This window comes from Ctenopharyngodon idella, chromosome 22 (assembly GCF_019924925.1).
Source record: "Ctenopharyngodon idella isolate HZGC_01 chromosome 22, HZGC01, whole genome shotgun sequence".
Lineage (NCBI taxonomy): Eukaryota > Metazoa > Chordata > Actinopteri > Cypriniformes > Xenocyprididae > Ctenopharyngodon > Ctenopharyngodon idella.
This window is the reverse complement of record NC_067241.1, coordinates 1,707,786-1,731,908: the sequence shown is the minus strand read 5'-3', so window position 1 is coordinate 1,731,908 and position 24,123 is coordinate 1,707,786. Positions and strand designations below refer to the sequence as shown.

At 39.4% G+C, this 24,123-nt stretch overlaps 1 protein-coding gene across 3 annotated transcripts in view; it reads left to right on the top strand.

Annotated features, from left to right (window-relative positions):
- Positions 1–24,123, top strand: part of frmd4bb (FERM domain containing 4Bb) — an 80,788-nt gene that overhangs the window by 50,527 nt on the left and 6,138 nt on the right. For 2 of the 3 annotated variants that reach the window (XM_051880931.1, XM_051880928.1), the window contains exons 9-23: positions 3,710–3,775; positions 3,947–4,004; positions 6,693–6,779; positions 8,794–8,870; positions 9,253–9,391; positions 12,457–12,595; positions 12,898–13,031; positions 14,310–14,426; positions 14,831–15,059; positions 16,722–16,778; positions 17,041–17,182; positions 17,826–17,990; positions 18,158–18,942; positions 20,079–20,214; positions 22,739–22,843. In XM_051880931.1, coding sequence (XP_051736891.1) covers positions 3,710–3,775; positions 3,947–4,004; positions 6,693–6,779; positions 8,794–8,870; positions 9,253–9,391; positions 12,457–12,595; positions 12,898–13,031; positions 14,310–14,426; positions 14,831–15,059; positions 16,722–16,778; positions 17,041–17,182; positions 17,826–17,990; positions 18,158–18,942; positions 20,079–20,214; positions 22,739–22,826 — 2,419 coding nt within the window. In that variant the 3' untranslated portion in view covers positions 22,827–22,843. The remainder of the gene's footprint in view (positions 1–3,709; positions 3,776–3,946; positions 4,005–6,692; positions 6,780–8,793; positions 8,871–9,252; positions 9,392–12,456; positions 12,596–12,897; positions 13,032–14,309; positions 14,427–14,830; positions 15,060–16,721; positions 16,779–17,040; positions 17,183–17,825; positions 17,991–18,157; positions 18,943–20,078; positions 20,215–22,738; positions 22,844–24,123) is intronic. The other variant, XM_051880930.1, reaches the window with a different exon arrangement.

The following is a 24,123-nucleotide window of genomic DNA, read 5'->3' as shown; positions in this document are numbered from 1 at the left end:
TCCAGCCTGGCACAGGGGGAGACACATCTGACAGGAAGGGAAATACACGGGCTCACCATAGGGAGTTAACCGTGGAAAATACACATATGGTACCGCTTACGTGAAGGGGTCACAACATATGGCACCCAGCCAAACGTCAACGTCAGCGGCAGACACTTGGCCTAGCATCAGACACTCCACAATGTCCAAGCCACAGGGGGTGGCGGAGGAACTCAACAGGGTTCGCCAGAGGGGGAACTCGCTGGAGCAAAAGATGCACGTATCCAGCCCAGGGGGCGGGAATGGCATAGCAAGCCGACACTAGAACGGGTCCTTCACGTTACCGGCTAGTGGAAGCGAGTACACGGTTCAACACAAAGGCTATAGAATCTAGCGAACGTGTTAGGTGTCGCTCAGCCCGCAGCTCTACATATATCTGTCAGCGAGGCGCCGTGCGCCAGCGCCCAAGAAGAAGCAACTCCTCTAGTGGAGTGAGCTCACAACTTGAGCGGGCAAGGCATGCCTTGGGACTGATAAGCCAATGCGATGGCATCCACTATCCAGTGGGCCATCCTCTGCTTGGAGACAGCCGTTCCCTTCTGCTGGCCTCCGTAACAGACGAAGAGCTGATCTGAGGTCCTAAAGCTTCGCGTTCCGTCCACGTACAGGCGCAGAGTGCGGACGGGACAGAGCAAAACAGGGGCAGCGCTCCGAGGGCAGCGCTTGCAGGTTCACTACCTGATCCCTGAAGGGAGTGGTAGGAACCTTGGGCACATATCCAGGCCAGGGTCTCAGAATGACGTGAGAGTCACCGGGCCCGAACTCCAGGCACAATTCGTCGACCGAAAATGCATGCAGGTCCCCTACCCTCTTAACTGAGGCCAATGCAACCAGGAGGACAGTCTTAAGGTACAGTACTTTTAACCCAACTTACTGCAAAGGCTCGAAGGGATGTCCCCGGAGAGATGTAAGTACCAGGGACAGGTCCCAAGAGGGTATGGAGGGAGGGTGAGGCGGATTCAGTCTCCTCGCCCCCCTCAGGAACCTGACGATCAGGTCATGCTTCCCCAAGGACTTACCATCGACTTACCATGTGCGGCAATAACGGCGACATACACCTTGAGGGTGGAGGGAGACAGCCTTCACTCCAAGCCCTCTTGCAGGAAGGAAAGCACCGACCTGATCGAACATGTTTGGGGGTCCTCTCGGTGAGAGGAACACCAGTCGACGAACAGGTTCCACTTCAGGGCAGAGAGATTTCTCGTAGAAGGAGCTCTAGCAGAAGTGATGGTGTCTACGACAGTCTACGACTGGGGTAGATCACTTAGAACCTCCGCGGGTGTCCTAAGGTGCCCTGTCTCTGAGTCAGAAGGTCCTTCCTCAGAGGAATGAAGTGACTTTCGCAAGTGTTGCACATGCTTCAGTGTGTGCATAAATGCATGCGCATGCGCGCATGTGTGAGGTAAATGAAACCGCGCTTCCGCGTCATTCATTTCAGAGGCACACAGACATGCAGGATTGCAATTTGATTTAAGTGTACTGACCTGCTTTTTATTCATTAATCAAAATCCGTGACATTCCGCGTTATATACTAAATTCCATTTTTTTATGACTGGATTCCGCGATTCCGTCTGCGTTTTCTGCATCACGGAAAGGGCCCTACATTAGGTCTTAGTGACAGCTGTCTTTAAAACATGCTACTGTCTACTATTGGCTGTTTAATTTATACTATGTTTAATTTATACAGTTATGACTATGCAGAGTTATTTTATATTTGATTATTCAATTTCCGTGGTATTGCCATGGCATGCAGGGCAGAGGCGGCCTGTCCACAAGCTTTGTAATTCTCTGTGAGACCGGAGGAGAACTTACAGGCCCAGGATGGGAGACGCGGTTCACTGCGCCAGCCAGCGGCCGTCAGACACAATTGCATCGCGATGGCACGCTCAACTGGAGGGATCCCGGCATACCCCTTAGCCTCCCTGCCATCTAGAGTGGTGAAGGCGGACGAGGGACCAGGTCTGCTTCAAACGCTATACAGTGTCCTCCACGACCTGGTCACCTCATCATGCACCTCCGGAAAGAAAGGTACTGGGGCGGGACGCTGAGGACCAGCGCGGGCCGCCCCCCGAGAAACCAATCGTCCAGCCGAGAAGGTTTGGGACGCGGTGGAGGATTCCAGACAAGCCCGACCTTCTCGGCAGCCCATGAAAGCATAGCCGTCAACTCTAGATCAGGCTCGGGCAACGCTATGGTCCCAGAGGGAGGCAGCGCAGCCGAGTCTTCATCTCCCGAGGATTCAAGCTCACCTTCCGATGCCGCGATCGACATCTGTTCATCCGTAGGTGGACCGAAGGAAACGGAGGGACCAGCACGATCCTCCAGCAACACCACTGGCTGCAGTGTTGTAGAGGGATTAGGGGCCCGCGGAAACGATCTCGGTGGGGAAGCCCTAACCGTGATCCTCAAGTTACTCTTCCTACACACCGACGCGCCGTCCCCCTGGCCGGAGCCAGAGAAAAAATGAGAAAATGCCGAACGGGGCATGGGGGGGGGGGGACCCCCGCTCCCTGAGAACCAAGGAACGAGAGTCTAGACTTCAACACTGAGATAGTCATGTTCCCGCAGTGAGAACATGAGCTATCCGCAAAAACTGAACGCCCAGGCATGTGACACAGCGATTGTGACCATCAGCGGGGACCAGGGAACGACCGCATCCAGTAACGCACAGACGCAATGACATCTTGAAAAAGACGCAGTGTCCGTCCGTGAAGCTTTTTTAGAAGGGGGAAAACAGCTCTTGTTTTTTGTGCTGAAGCACACAGGGATCAGCCGCGGTGTGACTGTAGGTACACACTTATTACTTAACAGTCACACACACAGAGGAACCGGCCCAAATCGCAAACCAACCGGCACACACAGTTTGCTGTAAAAACAGCAGTTGAGAGCTCTGTTTAGTTCAAGGCTTCACTGTAGGGTGCCTTAACACCAGCGCAGACTCACAAAAGGCTCTTCAGAGGCTTGAATAGCACACTCAAAAGCGGTGCGCGTTATGCAAATATCGCACGCCAATTCCATTGGCTCGTTTAGTTACACTCGAAATTGATAGGGCTCTCTAGCGATATCCCAATACGTCGGTTCACTTCTGATGTACGTCGAACGTGACCGGCTGAAAGGGAACACAGTCACACTTTATATTAGGTGTATCTATGTATATTTAATGAGGTTTATGGGGATCTTATTATGCTACACAAGTGTTTTCTCTCCCACTTTATATTGGGTGTCTTTAACATTTAATAACTTTTAAATTAATAATTTGATACAATGCACTTATTGTGTACCTACATGCTTTTACATTGACTTATATTTAAAAAACTACCTCCATGTAATTCGATCAGTAATCATATATATATTATATATATATATATTTTTTTTAAATTAAGTGCATTTTTGTCTGATATATTCGCCATATATTCTAATGTTGTTTAATTACTACCAGTGCTGTCATTCAAGTTAGCGGCACAGACAGCCATGAGATTTACATTCATAGCAGGCGAGTCAGTGATGCTGAAGCTGCATTTATAGCCTTTTATGAGAGCTTTATGGCTCATGATCCGTGCTGTCCTGTCTTTATGCTGACATGCTGAGGTTTGGGGGGAGGGTTGCCTCATTTCATGGGTGGGGAATATGTCCTCCGTGGAGCAGATTTCATCATCCTTCTCTTTTGCAGCGAGGAGCGTGTGATTGAGCACTACAAGCTGTTGAAAGGGCTCTCCAGAGGGCAGGCCATTGTGCAGTGAGTATCGGAAAAACAATGATTAGCCTCAGGGGGGCGGGTCATCAGGGGGGACGTGATTTATGATTGGCTGCTTAAATCCTTCACGCCCACACCTCAGGCCTGCTGTGTGCTGATAGATCCTTAAGATGCTGTTAAACATCAATCTTAACATCATTATGTTTGTTTTAGGTATTTGTCCCTGGTGGAGTCACTGCCCACATATGGAGTGCATTATTATGAAGTGAAGGTAAAAATATATATGTGTGTTATATGTGTGTATAAAGTCTTAAATTTTTTTTCTTGTATAAAAAGGCCAAAATGAAAAGTCTTTTCGTCATCATGTTAGCCATACTGGTCAAAATGTTTAAGTGTTTTTTTTTCACCATGGAAATATTTGTTATATACAGATTTTATGTGTTTCCTACTTTTAGTTGACACTGTCTGTTTTCTGTACATACACACACACACACACACACACATATATATATATATATATATATATATATACACAGTACTGTGCAAAAGTCTTAAAGGATTAGTTCTTAAAGGATTAGTAGCTTTACTCACCCTCAAGCCATCCTAGGTATATATGACTTTCTTCTTTCTGATGAACACAATCAGAGAAATATTAATAAATATCCTGACACATCCAAGCTTTATAATGGCAGTGAACAGGACCCACAAGTATGAGCTGAAGAAAAAGCTTCCATCCACATCCATCCATCATAAATGTGTACTCCACACGGCTCCAAGGGGTTAATAAAGGTCTTCTAAAGTGAAGCGATGCATTTGTATAAAAAAAAATCCATATTTAAACGAGTTATGAAGTCAAATATCTAGATTCTGCCAGACCGCCTTCCGTATTAAAATTACGCAAAAACAGAACTGGTGCCGCGTTAGTTCGTAAGTTAAATAGGGAAGGTGTAAGACATACAGCGTAAGCTTTTTGAAGAATACGGAAGGCGGTCTGGCAGAAGCACTTGCAAGGTGAGCATTTGTGTTTATAAAGCATATACATTTTTTTTTTTTTTAGAAAATGACTGATCGTTTCGCTAGATAAGACCCGTATTCCTTGTCTGGTATCGTATAAAGCCCCTTGAAGCTGCACTGAAACTGTAATTTTGACCTTCAACCGTTTGGGGTCCATTGAAGTCCACTATAAAGAGAAAAATCCTGAAATGTTTTCATCAAAAACCTTAATTTCTTTTCGACTGAAGAAAGAAAGACATAAACGTTGTGGATGACATGAGGGTGAGTAAATTATCAGGAAATTTTAATTTGAAAGTGAACTAATCCTTTAAGGTGATGATACACGGAGCAACTTTTTGAGAAATGTTACTGGGCAATGTTGCCGTCAACGGGCAACCTGGTGAGACACAGGGCAACTAATTAGGGCAACGGACAGTTGGCAGCAACCAATCAGAGAGGAGCAAATCTATTGCCAACCCAATAAATACTTTACTATAAACACTTGTTAGGCACTTCATTTCAACTTTTCAAATATTTTCTTCATTTTTATTAAATATAAATGCCTTTCTGATCTGATTTGTGATAGGAAAAGGGAGAAGAGCGCTTTTGGCAAAAGGCAGATTCGAACCCACGTCGATCGCATCAAAAGCTACTTTCATGTGCCATACACCCTACAGCCTACACCACTACAGATGTTAAACAAAATGCGTCTTTTTAGTATTTAACTGAAAACATTTGATGGCTAAATTACAGCCTATGCACATTAAATTGGACATCTGTTGGTATTTTAAGCATTAAATGAGGTAAATTCCTTGTTTTGGGTTGACACATGACAACTTACCAGCGTAAAAAGATATAAGTTCACGCTCCTTTTCTTCACTCTACTGCCGCTGAGAGGCCACCATCTTGTTTGAATTTTTTCTGAAATCTCCAAGCCGGTCACGTGATTGGCTGCTAGCATTCTGATTGGAGGATCTCAAAAAATTGCCCACGACCGATCTAAAGTATTCAGATAGAAATTTGTTGCTCATTCTCAATGGGAAAGTGCCGAAGTAACATTGCTTGGCAACATTGCCCAGCAACATTGCTCAAAAAGTTATCCCGTGTATCATCACCTTTAGGCCACCACCAGCTTAGTTGTTTTAGCAATGTTTTAATGACCACCCATATTTATTTTTTGGTTTTTATCACGATTCAAACAGAAAATGCAGAAAATATGTACAAAAAAAGCAAAAATCAGTATTTAGTTTAGTTTAATTTAGTTTATTTAGTGTGACCTCCTGGACTTCTTCCAGTTTCTCAAAGAAGAAAATCTGAGAAACTTCTCATCAGATTTTGAAAGTTCCTGCTATTAAGTGTAAGGGGAGGTCACTAAATGCTTGCCACCTTAGAAGTCTTTTTTATCTGATTTTTTTCTGTTTTTTAATACTGCATATAAATTTCCTGTATTTTCTGGTTATATTCTAATAAAGAGACTGAGAAATAATTATATATGGTCAGTATACCATTGCTAAAACAACATCTAATGGTAGCTTAAGACTTTTGCATTGTGCATTGTATCAAATTATTCATTTAAATGTTAGTACATAGTTAAAGACACCTAATATAAAGTGGAACCGAACATTTTTATTTATACAGCAGATATTTGTAGAAATGTGTTACATGTAAACTGAAAATTCACAGTTGCTTGTTCATTTTTACATATTCTGTTATATCTTTCCCTAACACCACACATTCTTACATATCTTGCTCTTCCACAACAAGCAACTGTGTATTTTCAGTTTATATGTAACACATTTCTACAAAAATAAACTGCTGTTGCTGTTTAGGGATTTAGAGAATTCGAGAATTTGAGAATTGAGCCAAAGCGATTGAGAAAAACTGTAATAAAAGAAGATCTCTGAAACGCATCAGTCTTTTAAGCTGTTGATGTGTATCTAATGGAAAGGTCTTTCTCATCTCCCAGGATAAGCAAGGTATTCCATGGTGGCTGGGCATCAGCTATAAAGGCATAGGACAGTATGACCACCAGGATAAAGTAAAACCTCGAAAGGTACATTGTGTTTTCCTGCCTCTGGGCGCTGGAGAAATATGTGTTATCTAAATATAATCTTGAGTCATTGTACAGAGCTCAGTATCCTGTGAAATCAGGCTTTGATTTCCCCAGATGTGGCATGTCGGCACTTGCATTCATAGTTTATTTGCTCTTGAGACCACTATGATGATATGGAAATGAGGTGTTACATTCAACACATACAGTCTGTACAGGACGTCTGCATGCGTTACGTAACAGGGAACTGCTGATGAAACGCACAGGTATTAAAACACAACTTGTACCATATACAGAAATAGAGAGTGACAGGAAATTATCGGATAGAGATTGTGGCACACTGATAATATATTGAATTATATAACACATTACACACACATGACATTATTACTGAACAACTGGTTTAGGAATCTCCAGCGGTGTTAGAACAGGTGGAGCAGTGACCCAGCCTCAGTGAGAGTCATCCACCCTGAGCTTTAGATTAGTTTCACTCCGAAATCACAGCAGGGAGGCGATCTGGACACGCTTCAGTCCTGTGAGGAGCTGCTCTGGTATCTGAGTGATGTCATGAGCAACAAGGCTGGGCTGAGACCACATGCCTGAAGCTTCTGTAGGAAACCTGATGAGACAAGTCAGGCATAGCAAGTAAAGACAGCTTCAGCAGAGTAGACGATAACATAATGAAGAAGCTCAGGATTTGATTAACATCATTTAACCTTCCGAACCACCGGTAAGAGGCTCTAAAAGCTGGATAATTCAATTTCACAGGTGAAGTCTTGAGAGACTTTGAGAGTTAAAACTAGAGAATGTTCTTGTCAGTAACCTGCAGATGCCTTTGCTGAATTGTTATGATGACGTATTGAAGGTGAAAGTGTTTATACTGTATGTTATAATGTTTATAAATATTAGCAGAAATGGTTTATTTATTCCTTCAGCAACTATACACCTACTTCTTTTAATGACAGAATAACATTGTAAAAAATGTAGGGTTACTGTCTGCAGGGTTAATATTCACTACTGTTCAAACATTTGGGCTCAGTAAGATTTTTTTTTTTTTTAGAAATTAATACCTTCAGTCAGCAATGACAAATTAATTTGATCAAATGTGACTATAAAGACATTTATACTGTAACAAAAGATTTTAATTTCAAATAAATGCTGTTCTTTATTCATCAAAGAATCCTAAAAAAATGTATTATGGTTTTCACACAAACATTAAGCAGCACAACTGTTTTTTAACATTGATAATAACGAATGTTTCTTAAGCATCAAATCATCATATTAGAATGATTTCTGAAGGATCATGTGACACTGAAGACTGGAATAATGATGCTGAAAATTCAGCTTTGATCACAGGAACAAATTACATTTTACAATATATTCGCATAGAAAACAGTTATTTTAAATTGTAATAATATTTCACAATATTTACTGTTTTTCTGTATTTTTAAAATAAAATAAATGCCTTTTTGAGAATAAGAGACTTTAAAGAAACACTACAAAATATTACCGACCCCAAATATTTGAATGGTATTGTTTTGTACGTAATATGATGGAATCAACTTGAGTTTGAATGTAGTTTTAATAATAGTTTGTAATATTCACCCAAAACTGAAAATTCTGTCATTGTTTATTCACCTTCGTCTCATTCCTGTTTGCTGTTATTTTTTTCCATTGAAGAAAAAGGAGTTTTTAAAAGAATCTTCATGAAGTTCATAGTGACCATGTCTGTCAAGCTCAAAAAGGACCCAAATTTAAGTCAATATTTACTGATAATGTTGCAGTTTTCAAATTAATTCAAATTTTTCATCTTTAATTTAAAATCATAATGAAATTATTTCTTAAATCATAACTGAATGTAAGAGAATAGATATTAAGGATTGCTTTGGTTGCATACAGTACTGGTTGAGTGTGTCAGACGTGCTGTGAGTCATTTTCCAGTGAGGTGTATCGTAAGAGATCAGCCTGTCTGCTGGAGCCCAGTGAAACTCTCACATGTTGTTTTTACCTGCATTAGCTCTTCCAGTGGAAGCAGTTGGAGAACCTGTACTTCAGAGAGAAGAAGTTTGCTGTGGAGGTGAATGACCCTCACAGGTGAGGAGAAATGGAGGTTGTGGAGACTGATCTTGGATCTGTGTATGAGCATACAATAACATGGAATAGCTGGTTTCCACCTTATACACACTACCATTCAAATGTTTGCCAGATTAATAATGTTATCAATGCAAATTGTTATTATGAGCTAATAAATGATTAGTAACTGTTTATTAAAAATATGTCTTGGCATACATTGTGTTAGCTGCTATTTTCTGCAGAGTGTGAGTGTAAGTGTTTTCCAGTTTCTTCTGTGAGTGTATCCTGGTGATCATGCTGCATGTCTCTCTCTCTCTCTCTCGCTCTCTCTCTCTCTCTCTCTCTGTGTGTGTGTGTGTGTGTGTGTGTGTGTGTGTGTGTGTGTGTGTGTGTCCGCTTGTAGGCGAACGGTGACTAAACGCACTTTTGGCCAGACGGGGCTGGTGATCCACACTTGGTATGCCAGTCACTCATTGATCAAAACCATCTGGATCATGGCCATCAGTCAACACCAGTTCTACCTGAACAGAAAACAGAGCAAAGTAAGTCACCATACACACATGAGGTGTAGATTGCTCATATAAGTACAGTAGATTCATACTGACTGACGAGATTCAACGCACCCAAATCCAACTGTTACAGCAGGCATTACACCATTCCTGAATAATGAAACATTTTCTAGTCTTAATAATAATCGCTCTGTACCCACTGTCTTGTTAAATCACAGCAGAGGTGTGTATGTGTGTGTGTGTTTCATAATCATCAGTTTTTTAAAGTTGTTATAGCCTCTTATTTAACCTAGAACAATTAGGAATAGTTAACTTTATTATAAAGTACACTTTACTTCAATAGTCCACTTTAGACATTCTACTAACTGTAGGTAACTTTGCAACTACATGTCAACTATCTCTCAGTATTAGTATTAGTAGATTATAGTAGACTTTTAGATTAGGGTTAGAAGAATTAGTTGACATGTACAAACCCGATTCCAAAAAAGTTGGGACACTGTACAAATTGTGAATAAAACAGGAATGCAATGATGTGGAAGTTTCAAATTTCAATATTTTATTCAGAATACAACATAGATGACATATCAAATGTTTAAACTGAGAAAATGTATCATTTTAAGGGAAAAATGAGTTGATTTTAAATTTCATGGCATCAACACATCTCAAAAAAGTTGGGATAAGGCCATGTTTACCACTGTGTGGCATCCCCTCTTCTTTTTATAACAGTCTGCAAACGTCTGGGGACTGAGGAGACAAGTTGCTCAAGTTTAGGAATAGGAATGTTGTCCCATTCTTGTCTAATACAGGCTTCTAGTTGCTCAACTGTCTTAGGTCTTCTTTGTCGCATCTTCCTCTTTATGATGCGCCAAATCTTTTCTATGGGTGAAAGATCTGGACTGCAGGCTGGCCATTTCAGTACCCGGATCCTTCTTCTACGCAGCCATGATGTTGTAATTGATGCAGTATGTGGTCTGGCATTGTCATGTTAGAAAATGCAAGGTCTTCCCTGAAAGAGACGACGTCTGGATGGGAGCATATGTTGTTCTAGAACTTGGATATACCTTTCAGCATTGATGGTGCCTTTCCAGATGTGTAAGCTGCCCATGCTACACTCACTCATGCAACCCCATACCATCAGAGATGCAGGCTTCTGAACTGAGCGCTGATAACAACTTGGGTTGTCCTTGTCCTCTTTAGTCCGGATGACATGGCGTCCCAGTTTTCCAAAAAGAACTTCAAATTTTGATTCGTCTGACCACAGAACAGTTTTCCACTTTGCCACAGTCCATTTTAAATGAGCCTTGGCCCAGAGAAAATGCCTGCGCTTCTGGATCATGCTTAGATATGGCTTCTTTTTTGACCTATAGAGTTTTAGCCGGCAACGGCGAATGGCATGGTGGATTGTGTTCACCGACAATGTTTTCTGGAAGTATTCCTGAGCCCATGTTGTGATTTCCATTACAGTAGCATTCCTGTATGTGATGCAGTGCCGTCTAAGGGCCCGAAGATCACGGGCATCCAGTATGGTTTTCCAGCCTTGACCCTTACACACAGAGATTGTTCCAGATTCTCTGAATCTTTGGATGATATTATGCACCGTAGATGATGATAACTTCAAACTCTTCGCAGTTTTTCTCTGAGAAACTCCTTTCTGATGTTGCTCCACTATTTTTCGCCACAGCATTGGGGGAATTCGTGATCCTCTGCCCATCTTGACTTCTGAGAGACACTGCCACTCTGAGAGGCTCTTTTTATACCCAATCATGTTGCCAATTGACCTAATAAGTTGCAAATTGGTCCTCCAGCTGTTCCTTATATGTACATTTAACTTTTCCGGCCTCTTATTGCTACCTGTCCCAACTTTTTTTGAATGTGTAGCTCTCATGAAATCCAAAATGAGCCAATATTTGGCATGACATTTCAAAATGTCTCACTTTCAACATTTGATATGTTATCTATATTCTATTGTGAATAAAATATAAGTTTATGAGATTTGTAAATTATTGCATTCCTTTTTTATTCACAATTTGTACAGTGTCCCAACTTTTTTGGAATCGGGTTTGTAGTCACAAAGTTACTTAAAGTCAGTAGAATGTCTGTTGAGGAGCTTAAAAATAAAGTGTTAGCAGATATTAAGCAGACAGTCTACTAATACTCTAATGACTGCTAGTTGACATGTAGTTGCAAAGTTACTTATAGTTATAATGTTTTGGGCCTGCATCGACACCCTTGTATGCGAACTGAACTGAACTGAGCTGGATGAGGACATCACTGTTTACTCCAGTGCTGATATAGATAAATTAACTAAATTAATAACTATTGATTCTTACAACAGAATGAATGAATAATGAATTTACTTAAGCTGGAAATGACACCATTTTCTTTAAGAGCTGCCGTGCAGCCAAAATTATATACCAGTTATCACTGTAAAGCTGCTTTGACACAGTCTGCATTGTAGAAAGTGCTATATAAATAAAGGTGACTTGACTTGACTTGACTAGTAGAATGTCTAACTAACTAGAAATGGACCATCAAAATAAAGCGTTACCAAAAACAAAAATTTTGGTCAGTCGGGTGTTAACCCAGCTAACAAAAATATGTTTTAAGATCATTTTGCTAATGTTCCCATTAAGTTAATGTTCTCTGAATGTTCAAAAGGTCCAGTTTTTTAAATGTTAAAAAAAAAAAATCTTGGTTATGCAGAGGTTAAGGAAACATTCCATTTTTTCATTCTTCAAACATTATGTTCTATTTTGAATGTTCTCTGAACATTCTGAAACAAGTTGTAACATTTAAGAAACGTTAGACAAACATCCAACTAAAACATTAAAAAAAACACTTCATGAATGATGTATAAATAACGTTTTTGTGCTAATGTTTTGAGAGCATTATTAAAGACAAGCAGATAGCTTTGAACAAACATTCTTATAATGTTACTGGTAGAACGTTTGTTCATAACTTTGAGAGAACCTTGCCAGAACATTCTGAGAATGTTCCCTGTTAGCTGGTAACCCATAAGAAATAAAGCACACAAATGAGATTTTTTTATTTTATTTTGATATTTCAATATCCTACTTCCTTTATATATTATTTAACAGGCAAAAATCACCACAGCCCGAAGTTTAGGAGACATTGCGACTGACCTGACAGAGAACGGAGCATCAAAGATGAACAAACTGAGTGCAGCAGTGAAAAATCAGCTCATCATGGCCAGTAACGGGAGTCTTGTCTCAACAGGTACATCAGCTCTCGTCTTACCCTCAGGATAGTTCAAGAGTACATGATGATTGAGTCAGAACTGCTCCTTTAGAAACCTCTGTTTGTCCACATGTCATCATACATCCACAGATCTCTGTTAATGAGCTGCTCACCTCGGATGACTTCTTTTCCTATTATTTGTGTTGCTTCTTCTCAAGACTCATTGTAGACTTAGTGAAATGTCATTGAAGTTCATTGTGCTTTAAACAGTCTCAATGTGATATTTTCTTTTATTACCTGTCATTATGAATGTATTCATTATTTAATGCATTACTTCACAGGTTCGGCTGACTCAGAAATGAATGATGACCAGAAAAAAGAGAAACTTGCCGAGTTGAGAAAGAAAGAGAGAGAGATCCAGGATGTACTTAGCCAAAAACTGATGGAGCTGAAGGAAATTTGCCTGCGAGAGGCTGTAAGAGAAAACAACAGTATTTTTTCCTGACTGTGGTGTAATCCCACTGAAAAACATCCAGTCTAATAAACAAATAAATAGTCCATATACTATGTACTGTACTACTGTTATAGTTATATTCAGTGTTGGCATTATTATTTATTTGAAAAGTATTTTGTTGTAAATTTAAAAGTAATGCGTTACTAGTTACTTGAAAAAAGTAATCTGATTACTTAACTCGCGTTACTTGTAGTGCATTAACCCCAACACTGGTTATATTGCATTTACACAACAGTTCAGTAAACAAGAAGTAAATATGTAGTATCTTACATTTTAGAGAAAATTTTACCAGTTTGTTTGTATATTTTGTTCTATGCCATTGAAACTAGATTCATTTTGACATATTTAATACAATACTTCATTCTATTGTATCATAACCGCATTTATTAGTGTGATTGACCGACTTTATATTATCCCTAACGTATTGTTTTAGAGAAAATCATTCATTTTGATGGTTTTCAGAGTCTGTCAAATACATGTCTGTGTAATATTTCACCCCAAAATTATATAAAATACCATTCAAAAGTTTGGTTTTAGTTAAAGTTTTAATAAGATTTTTTTTTTTTTTTGTAAGAAATTAATACTTTTATTCAGCAAGGACACATTAAATTGGTCAAAAGTGACAATAAAGACATTTATAATGTTACAAAATATTTCCATTTCAAATAAATGTTGTTTTGTTTTGAGCTTTGTATTCACCAAAGTAAGAATCCTGAAAAAATGTATCACAGTTTCCACAGAAACATTCAGAAGCTCAACTGTTTTCAACAGTTGATAATAATCAGAAATGTCTCTCGAGCAGGAAATCAGCATATTAGAATGATTTCTAAAGGATCATGTGACACTGAAGACTGGAGTAATGATGCTGAAAATTCAGCTTTATCATTACAGGAATAAATTATATTTTACAATATATTAAAATAGAAAACAGCTATTTTAAATTGTAATAATATTACACATTTGTTTTATTTTTACTGTATTTTTTTATCTTACCAACACCAATTTTTTTTTGAGAATTTCAGCCCAACTAGAAAGCAAAGCACCTGGACACATTACAGTAAAGACTAGGCATTACTCTAATGGGAATGTGAGGGGAAAATAATTTTGGTTCTAAAATTGGTTCCATTGTCTTTATGCAAAATATTATTTTATTATTTTTAAATTTGGGGGTGAAATATGACCCACACATGTGCTTTGTGACTTTCACCCATTTACTGTATGTTTGATCTGTTTTCTCAGGAACTCACTGGCAAACTCCCAAAAGAGTATCCCCTCATCAAAGGCGAAACCCCTCCTCATGTTCGGAGGAGAGTTGGGACGGCCTTCAAATTGGATGACCTTTTCCCATATAATGAGGTTAGTGTGAAACATTGCCACAAAACAATGTTGCCAAGTAGAGGACTGAATAATATATTAAACACTGGGTGTTTGGCTCTATTGCTCTGAGGCTGTCCTGAGCTGGTCAAATGCCAATGACTGAAATGACTGATCTTCTTCAAGAATCTGTCCATTATCACCTGTAAGATTTTAGCTGCCAAATAATTCCAGCATGTGGCCTTTCTTGGGAAACGGTAACTTTTTTTGGACAAAGAATTCTGTTTATTGATTGGTGGATTCAACCACAGATTCTGATGGAGAACAGACCACAAATATTGATGACTCATCAACAGGCGTATTTACATTTTTGGACAGATTTATGAATAAAATATAAATTAAACTACATCTCAGTTTTTTTCTTGATTGACAATCCTCCTTTCCAGGATCCATATCTCAGAAATTTGGAGAGCCGCTTTGCGCTGCAGCAGAAAATTGTGGAAGCGGCCAAGAAGCTCGCTGCTGATCCTGACATCTCTAAATTAGTGAGGAAAAAAAGGAGGAGGAACTGTCTAGACGCCATGCAAAAGCTGCAGGAGATCGAAGATGAAATGAACCAGTACAGACTGAAGAAAGGACAAAAACCCACACAGAGAGCTTCTGTGATCATAGCCGGTATGTAGGACAGATGTCCACTGAAGTAGTTCTTCGCAGGGCAAGGACACTCTGCAGTGCATAAAGACTAGATTTTTAGTTTTAAGTTATGCTTTCAACTCTTAAAGTGCAGAGTGAAATGCAAACTCAGAATATTACACAAACCTGCAATAATTAAATTTTAAATAATACAATTATAATTTATGTATTTAATCTCATTTTATTAACGGATGTCTTTGCTGTTGACCTTCAATTTCGACTTCGAATTCAACCATACTAATAAGCAAAAATGACTTTAGTTAAACATCACATTTGTGTTTCTTTTTTATTACTTAAGTAAATTGAACTATTCTTCTGCAATCCAGAATGGCAGTGCAGCTGAAAGGTTTGTTTGAGCTGTGCCCTCTACTGTACAGGCATGAATTTGCATTTCCTTCAGGCTGAGGATTATTAATTTCACTTTTGGTGTCGAAAGGGCCTTTACATTTGCCAAAAATAGAACTTTTGTTGTTGTTGTTGTTGTTGTTGTTAATAAACAAACAAGCAAGCAAGCACAGCCCATGTAAGAAAAAGTAATGCAAAAATAATGAAACGCATTACTTTTCATAAAAAGTAATTATGTAACACAATTAGTTACTTTTTTTAGTAATGCAATATTGTAATGAAAAAAGAGTAACTTTTAAAAGTAACTTTTCCCAACACTAATACACTTAAGTACGCATTTAAAAGTGCACTTCGTATTAATGTCAAAATAAACATTTTTGTTTAAAGTGCATTTTAAAACATTGTTTTAATTTTTTTTGTTGTGCTTTAAAGAAATACTCTTAGTTTGTAACATAATTACATTTAAAGTTAAAATATTTGAAATATAGTAAATTGCAACTTCATCATTACAAATGTGTAATTATAAAAATATTTAAATACATGACACATGAGTCTCAATAGAAATTTCATTATATTTTATTGTACCATAAATGCTTATCAGTGCATTTGGGAATACACTTTAGATATATTTGAAACACAATAGAAGTAATTATGAAATTACATATTAAAATTTACTTACAATTATAGTAATAACTATATATTATGCATAATTACATGCAACTAACCCTAAACCAAGTGTCTGAAAACATTCAGTTCAAACTTAAGTATATTCTTTTAAAATACATTATTTCAGTAACAAGTATTCTTTTAAAAAATATGCTAAAGTGTAGTGCTTTTTCACAAGGGATATCAATGATGGTAAAGATATATTGCCCTGTCCTGCCGTATAAAACAAGCTCACAACTGCTGTAACCTGCTATTAAGAGCAGAATTGTGTTGAAGTGGCTTGTGGACTGACCAAAAGCTCAGAAATTCAGTCCATCTGAAGGAAGCCATTAAAGCAAGAGAATCCATAAGATACACAAACAGAAATAAAGAAAAAAGACACAAGGGACTGTGAAACAAAGTACAACTGCAATTTCACAGCGACTATGAATGAGGCTCAAGCCTCATATTTTATGTATCACATTTATGTGTATTAGGTTGTGAATTTAACATGTTAATTTAGTGTGATTTAATTATAACAATATATGCAATATAATTGATTAATCATGTCATGTAGTTAATTTAATTAAATGTTTAATTGACATTGATTTATGTAGTGTTTCATCACATAACATCACTTCTCTTTCTTCATAGATGAACTGGCTCAGTCTGAGTGCAGCTCCCTGTGTGATAGTCTTCCTCTAGATGATGGTAATGACATCAATTATGAAACCACTATCAGCTCTCTGCTTATGTAATTAAGATGTATTACAACTCACTAGCTCACTTCCAGTGCTTCTTCCTCAGCATTGTTCCCTACTGTAGGCACTGAGTCATGCACATTAACACTCATAATAGATCATTTATCATGCAAAACCAACAATGAATTTACATAATATTATTTGAACCAGATGCAACCAAATGTAGTGGAGCAGAAAAGCACAGCAGTCAAAAGATATCTTTGTTTCTTCAGAAGATGACAGCCAGAGGCCACGTTCTCGCTCCGTCCAGTGTTCCCCGTGTCTCAGTCCTCCTCGGTCATCATCTGGCCTGGAATACGACCCCGAGAGACGATCCTCAGCCAGCGACACACACCACGACAGAGCTCTGAACAGGTGTGTATGATCACTGCACTACAGTGATCTACTGGGCTGGATCACATGAAAACTGTCAAGAACATTATTGCTCCAAAAAGGACATAAAAGCATTCAATAGCTTTGTGTTACATCAAACCAAGCATATAAAATGTCATAAAATCTACATTTAATTGTCCTTATCAGTGGTGGATGAAGTACACAAATCAACAATCATTAACTGACAGTTTGGGGAGACCCGATTTCGAGCGGGGACCCGATTTGTCATGACGCCGGTTTAACAGGTTCATTGAAAAGAATCAGTTTGTTCACAAATCAGACACTGCTATTGCTTCTCGAAGCACGTGACAATTTCTTCAGTTCAAAATAACGAGTAGCGATATGTTTTTATGGAATGTAGTGGTGTAAAAAGTATGATATTATGCTTTGGAATGTAGTGAAGTAAAAGTAAATGTTTCTCCAAATAAAAATACTCCAGTAAAGTACAGATACTTGAAAAATGTACTTAAGTACAGTAACAAAGTAAAAATACTTTGTTACTATTCACCACTGGTATAAAAACATTATTTCCTGTTTTTTTAATCTTTTGATTTTGGGCTGAAAGATTACCCAGACATGTTCTCTTTCATCACATTTCAGTATTCCTCTGTCTGTTTGAAATCAGATTAGATCATGAGGTTCAAGGGCCAGGACATTATTACACCCCCCGAGAGGTGTTCTCTGCCCAAAGCAGTCCATGTAAAACTTTACCCAGAATGCCGAAGGACCCCCGCAGCTTACCGCAAACCCCCGTCATGCCCCGTAACGCCTACAGCAGCAGCCAACTCAGGTAACTTTACTTGGATCAGTAGCATCCAGTACTTACAATATCTTTTTAAATGGTAAAAATTTAGCTGGTTTTGTGGTTTTTATGTTTCTGATGCAAGTAGTTTATTTTATTCAGTGCACTCCCTTTTTTACCAAAACAAAAAAGACGTGTTTATCTGCGTCCTGTAGGTCGGAAGGTCACATCCGTGCTTTCCGACACCGCAGCGGCAGTTTGGAGTCTCAGTCACAACTTCTCCACTCTCACTGCGCAAACAAGTCGGTGTTCCCGCTGTCTCCTTCACGCCGTAGCAACAGCACTGAAGTGTTGGATGACTGCTCGTCCTATACCAGCATGTCCAGCATGGACTACTGCCTCCCCTGCTCGGCCACTCCTCCCTACCACACACTGGACTCGCAATCCCACGACTACCGGCTCCACCGCAAAGTGGAGATCTACGGCAATACGGGGAGCATGCCCAACTTGGTCCCTCAAAACTCCAGCTGTTACGGCTACCAGCAGAATCACTACGGACTGACTGCCTACTATGTGGCTGGGTATCCCGGTTTCGAATATGAGCCTTGTTCTAACGGAGCTTACGTTTACGAGAGCGAACTCGAGGGTCACTATAATATCAACCCCACTTACTCAGCACATGGTTACCAGGGCCGTACTCGCAACAAGCATTATGGAATAGAGGGGTCGGATAATTTGTCACAAAATCCATACGCAACTGTGAGACCCCCTAGAGGCAGGCAGGGACCACTGAATGAGGTGTTGACCAAGAACATGTACAAGGCATTGGTGGCAGAGCATTTGAAGGGATGGTACAATCGCAGCGCTGGGCACAGGGACCCAGGTGCCTATCAGCTGGTGTACACCTACAAACATGACCGAGGTTCCCAGCACAGCCTAGGCTACCAGACGCTGCCCGCACCATTCAGCCACTCCAGCCGAACTAACTCATTCTCCTCAGGTAAGTACAGTTCCTTAAACATAACACAGTGGAGACCAGGGGTTCTCAACTCTGCAGGAAAGTATATCTCGAGAGCCAGAGTTTAGCTCCTACCTTGATCAAACTCACCTGTCTGTAACATTCTAGTAATCTTGAAGACCTTGATTAGCTTGGTCAGGGGTGTCTGATCAGGGTTGGAGCAAAACTCTGCAGGAAAGTGGATCTTGAGGGCCAGAGTTGAGAACTCCTGATGTAGACTATGATAAACAAATAATATGGGCAACAAAATGTCTGGTTCTGGTGCAGGCCCACAGTAAGGAATTGTTGGGCCACGGTCCCGGGGGTTCTGGATCCTCCGCAATCCAGTCCGGGCCACCCTCAAGCCCACACCTGGGACAAAAGGTCCAGTTGTCTCCCGTTTTTGGCCATCCTTAGAGTGGTGCACAACCATGCTTGGGACGGCCTTGGGTGTGACAAATGATTACTTCCAAAAGGAGCCAACAAATTTAAAAGGACTATAAGAATTTATTTTTTTAGAAAACTGCACAGTGGAAATGGACCAACAAGAAATAAGATATAGATTTGTTGTTGACTGCCAAAGCAAATCAAAAATCTAATAGACTTTGGGACGTAACCCGCCCTGTACCCCTTGTCTGATGGACATGAATGATACCTCATCATGGAAAATGTGCTAGTAGTTTTCTAAATGATTGAACTTACAATTTCATCTGCTAGGCGATAAAATCCTGTAGATTTGCACTGAACGAAGGAATCAAGTCAGGGGCCAGTTGCATAAACATAGCCACTATATTAAGACTGTGTCTTAAGAACAAGTTTGACAAACTTGCAGTTAACCAAGGGGTAATCCGTCCATCTTTTCCTATTCAAATTAGACTGATCTACCTTTTTATTTAACTGACTGATTTAGATGACAGTAGAAGATGCAGTTTATGCTACCGGCCACAGATCTGGAGACCAGGATATTGTTAGGACTTGGTGTAAACTTTAACTTGGGCCAGTAAGCAACCAACTAAAACGCCCTAGTAACCACACACCCCAGCATTGTAGCGGCGATTTTTGCATGGGTTTCTACACCTAACATTTTCTTCTGATGAAATTTAATGTTACGTAACATCAAGACCTTTCTTCCTCACTAGTGTCATCTACTGCCAGCGGAGGGGGAAACTGGCAGAATCATTTGGCAGTGGGCCTGACTGATGGTGAATTGGCAGATGTTCCCCTGAGCACTGGGGCTTACAGTCCTTCTTACAGTCGCAGCCCTACACACAACAGGTGAGATAGAAAAATGAGTTCTTTTAAAGAGAAACCTGTGTGAGGCTACTTTGGACAAGCCTCAAAAAACAGCTGTTTTATTCATAATGGTCATGAAGTCCAATGAGGGTTGATATGCATATGTTTATGGATGCTGGAATGTAAGTAATGGCGTGAAGTAAAGTAAAGCGTGATTATAGTAATGGATCTCAATTTAGGTTCTGCATACTGAATTTCATCACATTCAGTCTAGTGCAGGTGTGTTCAGTGACAGTCCTGCTCCTGGAGGACCACCTTCTTGTAGACTGGGACCTTGAATAGCTAGGTCAGGTGTGCTTAATTAACGTTGAAGATAAACTGTCCAGGACAGTGGTCCTCCCGGACCAGGATTGGACACCTCTGTCACACAGGGCTTAGCCTAAGCCAGGAGTAGGCCTTAATTCAATTAGGGCATTTAAGTAGCTTTTATAAACTTTCACTAGAGAAAAAAAAAAAACATTACTGGTGTACATCTTGAGACAAAACAATGACACTGACATATTTTAAAATATGTCAGTACAAGTTGCTTTCAGTTAAAACAGCTCAAACATACATTTTAGTCTAGGACTACCCTTGTCTGTGAAACTGGGGGTTTGGATGCAAAATTAGGATTAGTTCACTTTCAAATGAAAATTAGCCCAAGCTTTACTCACCCTCAAGCCATCCTAGGCGTATATGACTTTGTTCTTTCTGATGAACACTATCGGAGAAATATTAATAAATATCCTGATGCATCCAAGCTTTATAATGGCAGTGAATGGGACCAACTAGTATGAGCTGAAGAAAGTGTCTCCTTCCACATCCATCCATCATAAACGTACCTCACATGGCTGCAGGGGGTTAATAAAGGCCTTCTGAAGTGAAGTGATACCTTTGTGTAAAAAAAAAAAAATCCATATTTAACAAGTTATGAAGTAAAATATCTAGCTTCCGCCAGACCGCCTTCCTTATTCAACTTAGGAAGAAAGTGTAAACTGGTGTCACATCAGTTAAGCATCAGTTTTCCGTAAGTTGAACATCAGTTTTTCCCGTAAGTTGAATAGGGAAGTCGTAGGATGTAGCATAAGCGTTTTGAACTGCGAGAGTTTTACACTTTCTTCGTAAGTTGAATACGGAAGGCGGTCTGGCGAAAGCTAGATATTTTACTTAATAACTTGTCAAATATAGACTTTTTTTTTTTTTTAAACAAACGCATCACTTTGCTTCAGAAGGCCTTTATTAACCCCCGGAGCACACGTTTATGATAGATGGATGTGGATGGAAGTACTTTCTTCAGCTCATACGTTGGTCCCGTTCACTGCCATTATGAAGCCCAGATGCGTCAGGATATTTATTAATATTTCTCCTATTGTGTTCATCAGAAAAAAGAAAGTCATATACACCTAAGATGGCTTGAGGTTGAGTAAAGCTTGGGCTAATTTTCATTTGAAAGTGAACTAATCCTTTAAATGAGGATATGAGACAGTTAATATGTCATAATGGCTTAAGGTCCTATAGGTAACGAATAATTTTTACAGCGTGTTTTTTTTTTTTTTTTTTTTGTCCTCTGGACATTTATGGAAATAAGCATTTTCACTTTGTCCTGTCAAATATGGCTTCTACCTTGACTAAGGTCAATATAGTATCAGCATTAGATAGTGAATAGTGAAGTCATTTTTTGTTTTTGGAAAATATTCTAATACAATAAAACTCAATGAAACTTGACCACTTCAGCAACCACTCATCAAGTGCAAAAACATCTTTAAAACACTTGCCAGTGTTGCACCTTGGTTGCAGTTAGGATTTGTGGCATTGCAATTTGAGGTTTTAAAAACGCGCTAGTTCCACACCTAAGATAAAACAAATAAATGTAACCAAAACGAATAATAAAAAATGAAAGGATTAAACAAATAATGCAAACAAAACAAATAAAAAAATAAGAGATCAAAACAAACAAAACAATATCAAGATATCAAATAATGCTAACAAAATGAATAAAAAGATTAAACAAAGTGAATAATAATAGCAAAAAAAGACAAACTAAAAATGCAAACAAAACTAATAATAAAAACAAAGAGTGCAAACTAAATTACTAAAATAGCACATCATGTGCATTGTAAATATATTTGGATCACCAAAACAATCCATATTTTTCTCTGGGTTTTGTACAATCAAAATAAATATTGAAACATTGTAAAAAAAAAACACCTAGCAGCCTTGCTGCAACAGTAGCAGATTTTTAGGATGAAAAGAAAATCAGACCAAACTACAATATTTGTAAAGTATTTTATTTTCTGTTTAGCACTTTCAAATAGTTCAGTCTTTTGTCCATACTTTAACGGGCATATTAATCCCTTTTTTGTGTGATTGTATCAGCCAAATAAACAAAGTCCTTAGGCTTTTTTGTGTGTATCCGTGGAACTTTTCGATCTAACTGCATTATTATGACAACCTCCACTTCAAGGCATGAACGGTTGACATGTTGATGTATTCTAATGCTTGATCTTTCTTGTGTCTCTCATGGCAGGTTCCCAACAGAAAGTGCCGCCTCTCACTCACCAGAGCCGGCAGAGGTGTTCGGTGCCATGGCCAGCTGTTCCGACGCAGACCATTAAAGAGCGCATGAGGACAGGTCAGCCGTCAAACTCTCATCTTTCATTGCTGTGATTTTATTTCATAAAGTTAGAGACTGACACTGTTAATCCTTTTCCACTGACGTGGTTCCGGTGCGGGTTCTCGGCCTATGTCCGTTCTCAAACCGTTCTGCACATTTCCAATGCAGAAAAAGGGGGTTCTGCGCCAAAAAGTTTGGTTCAACCCCAGCCCTAAAAACTTGATGGTCTCAAACGAAGCAGGGGAGCAGAGGGCGGAGAAATGCTTCCGCTGACTCATTGAGCAATGTATTAATGTTGTACTCAGGGCCTAAAATTAACACTCACCAAGCGACAATTGTGAGTAAAAATCTGCATTGGCGAGTATATAGAGCAGTGTCAATCGCCAGTTTGCCGGTAATATTTTTATGTATTCTAGCAATGCAATGTTGTGAGAACATGAACATAAACGAACTTGAACAACGATCAGGTACTCGCACACTGTGTGGGAAGTTTTCTGTGTGCAAACATCCGAAGTGCGCCCAGAAAGCCACGTCTCAGTCAGCGCGTGAATATTGAATTGGGCTCTCTTTCATGTCGTCTTGCACTTGAAAGGACAAATTCAGAAAAAAAGGTAAAAATGCCCATCCTGGCAAGTATCCTAGTAAACATAGTTGGTTATGGCTTGAGTGAACATAAACAGTAGTTTATTCAGTAGTAGTTTAGTAGCACTTTGGTGTCATAATTGCCTATTTTTTGCAAAAAAAAAAGTTTCATGGCCTGTAAAAAATATTTATGGCCGGTAAATTTTCCCAAGTCGCCAGCCATTGGCAGGTGTGGCAAAAAGTTGGTTTTAGACCCTGGTTGCACTACATTGCTCTTTATATCGAAATACATAAAATTATGCACCCGAGAGAGACGAGGGATCGAGTGAACCAATGGTTTCAGTTTCAATTTATCTCCGAAAACAACAGATAAGAGTACCAGGAGTTTATGCGAGCTGCCGGTTCTCTAGAATTACTTCCGGTACTGTGAACAACAAATAGAAGTGCCGCACTGCCTGCACAAACACCAGGGGCTCGTTTCAGAAAGGAGGTTAAGTGAAAACTCTTAACCCTGAAATGAGGGAAGCTCTGGGTTTTCCGTTTCAGAATGGGAGGTATGTCAAACCCGAGAAAGCAGGGTAAGTCAAGCCTGTTTCTGAAAGAGAGGTAACTTATACTCAGAGTCAGTTACCATGGTAACTTACTCTGTGAACCTAACCTGGTCAGGAGCAGGTTTTCTTCGGTAAACCCAGAGTTTCTTTCGTTCTCCTCCCCCT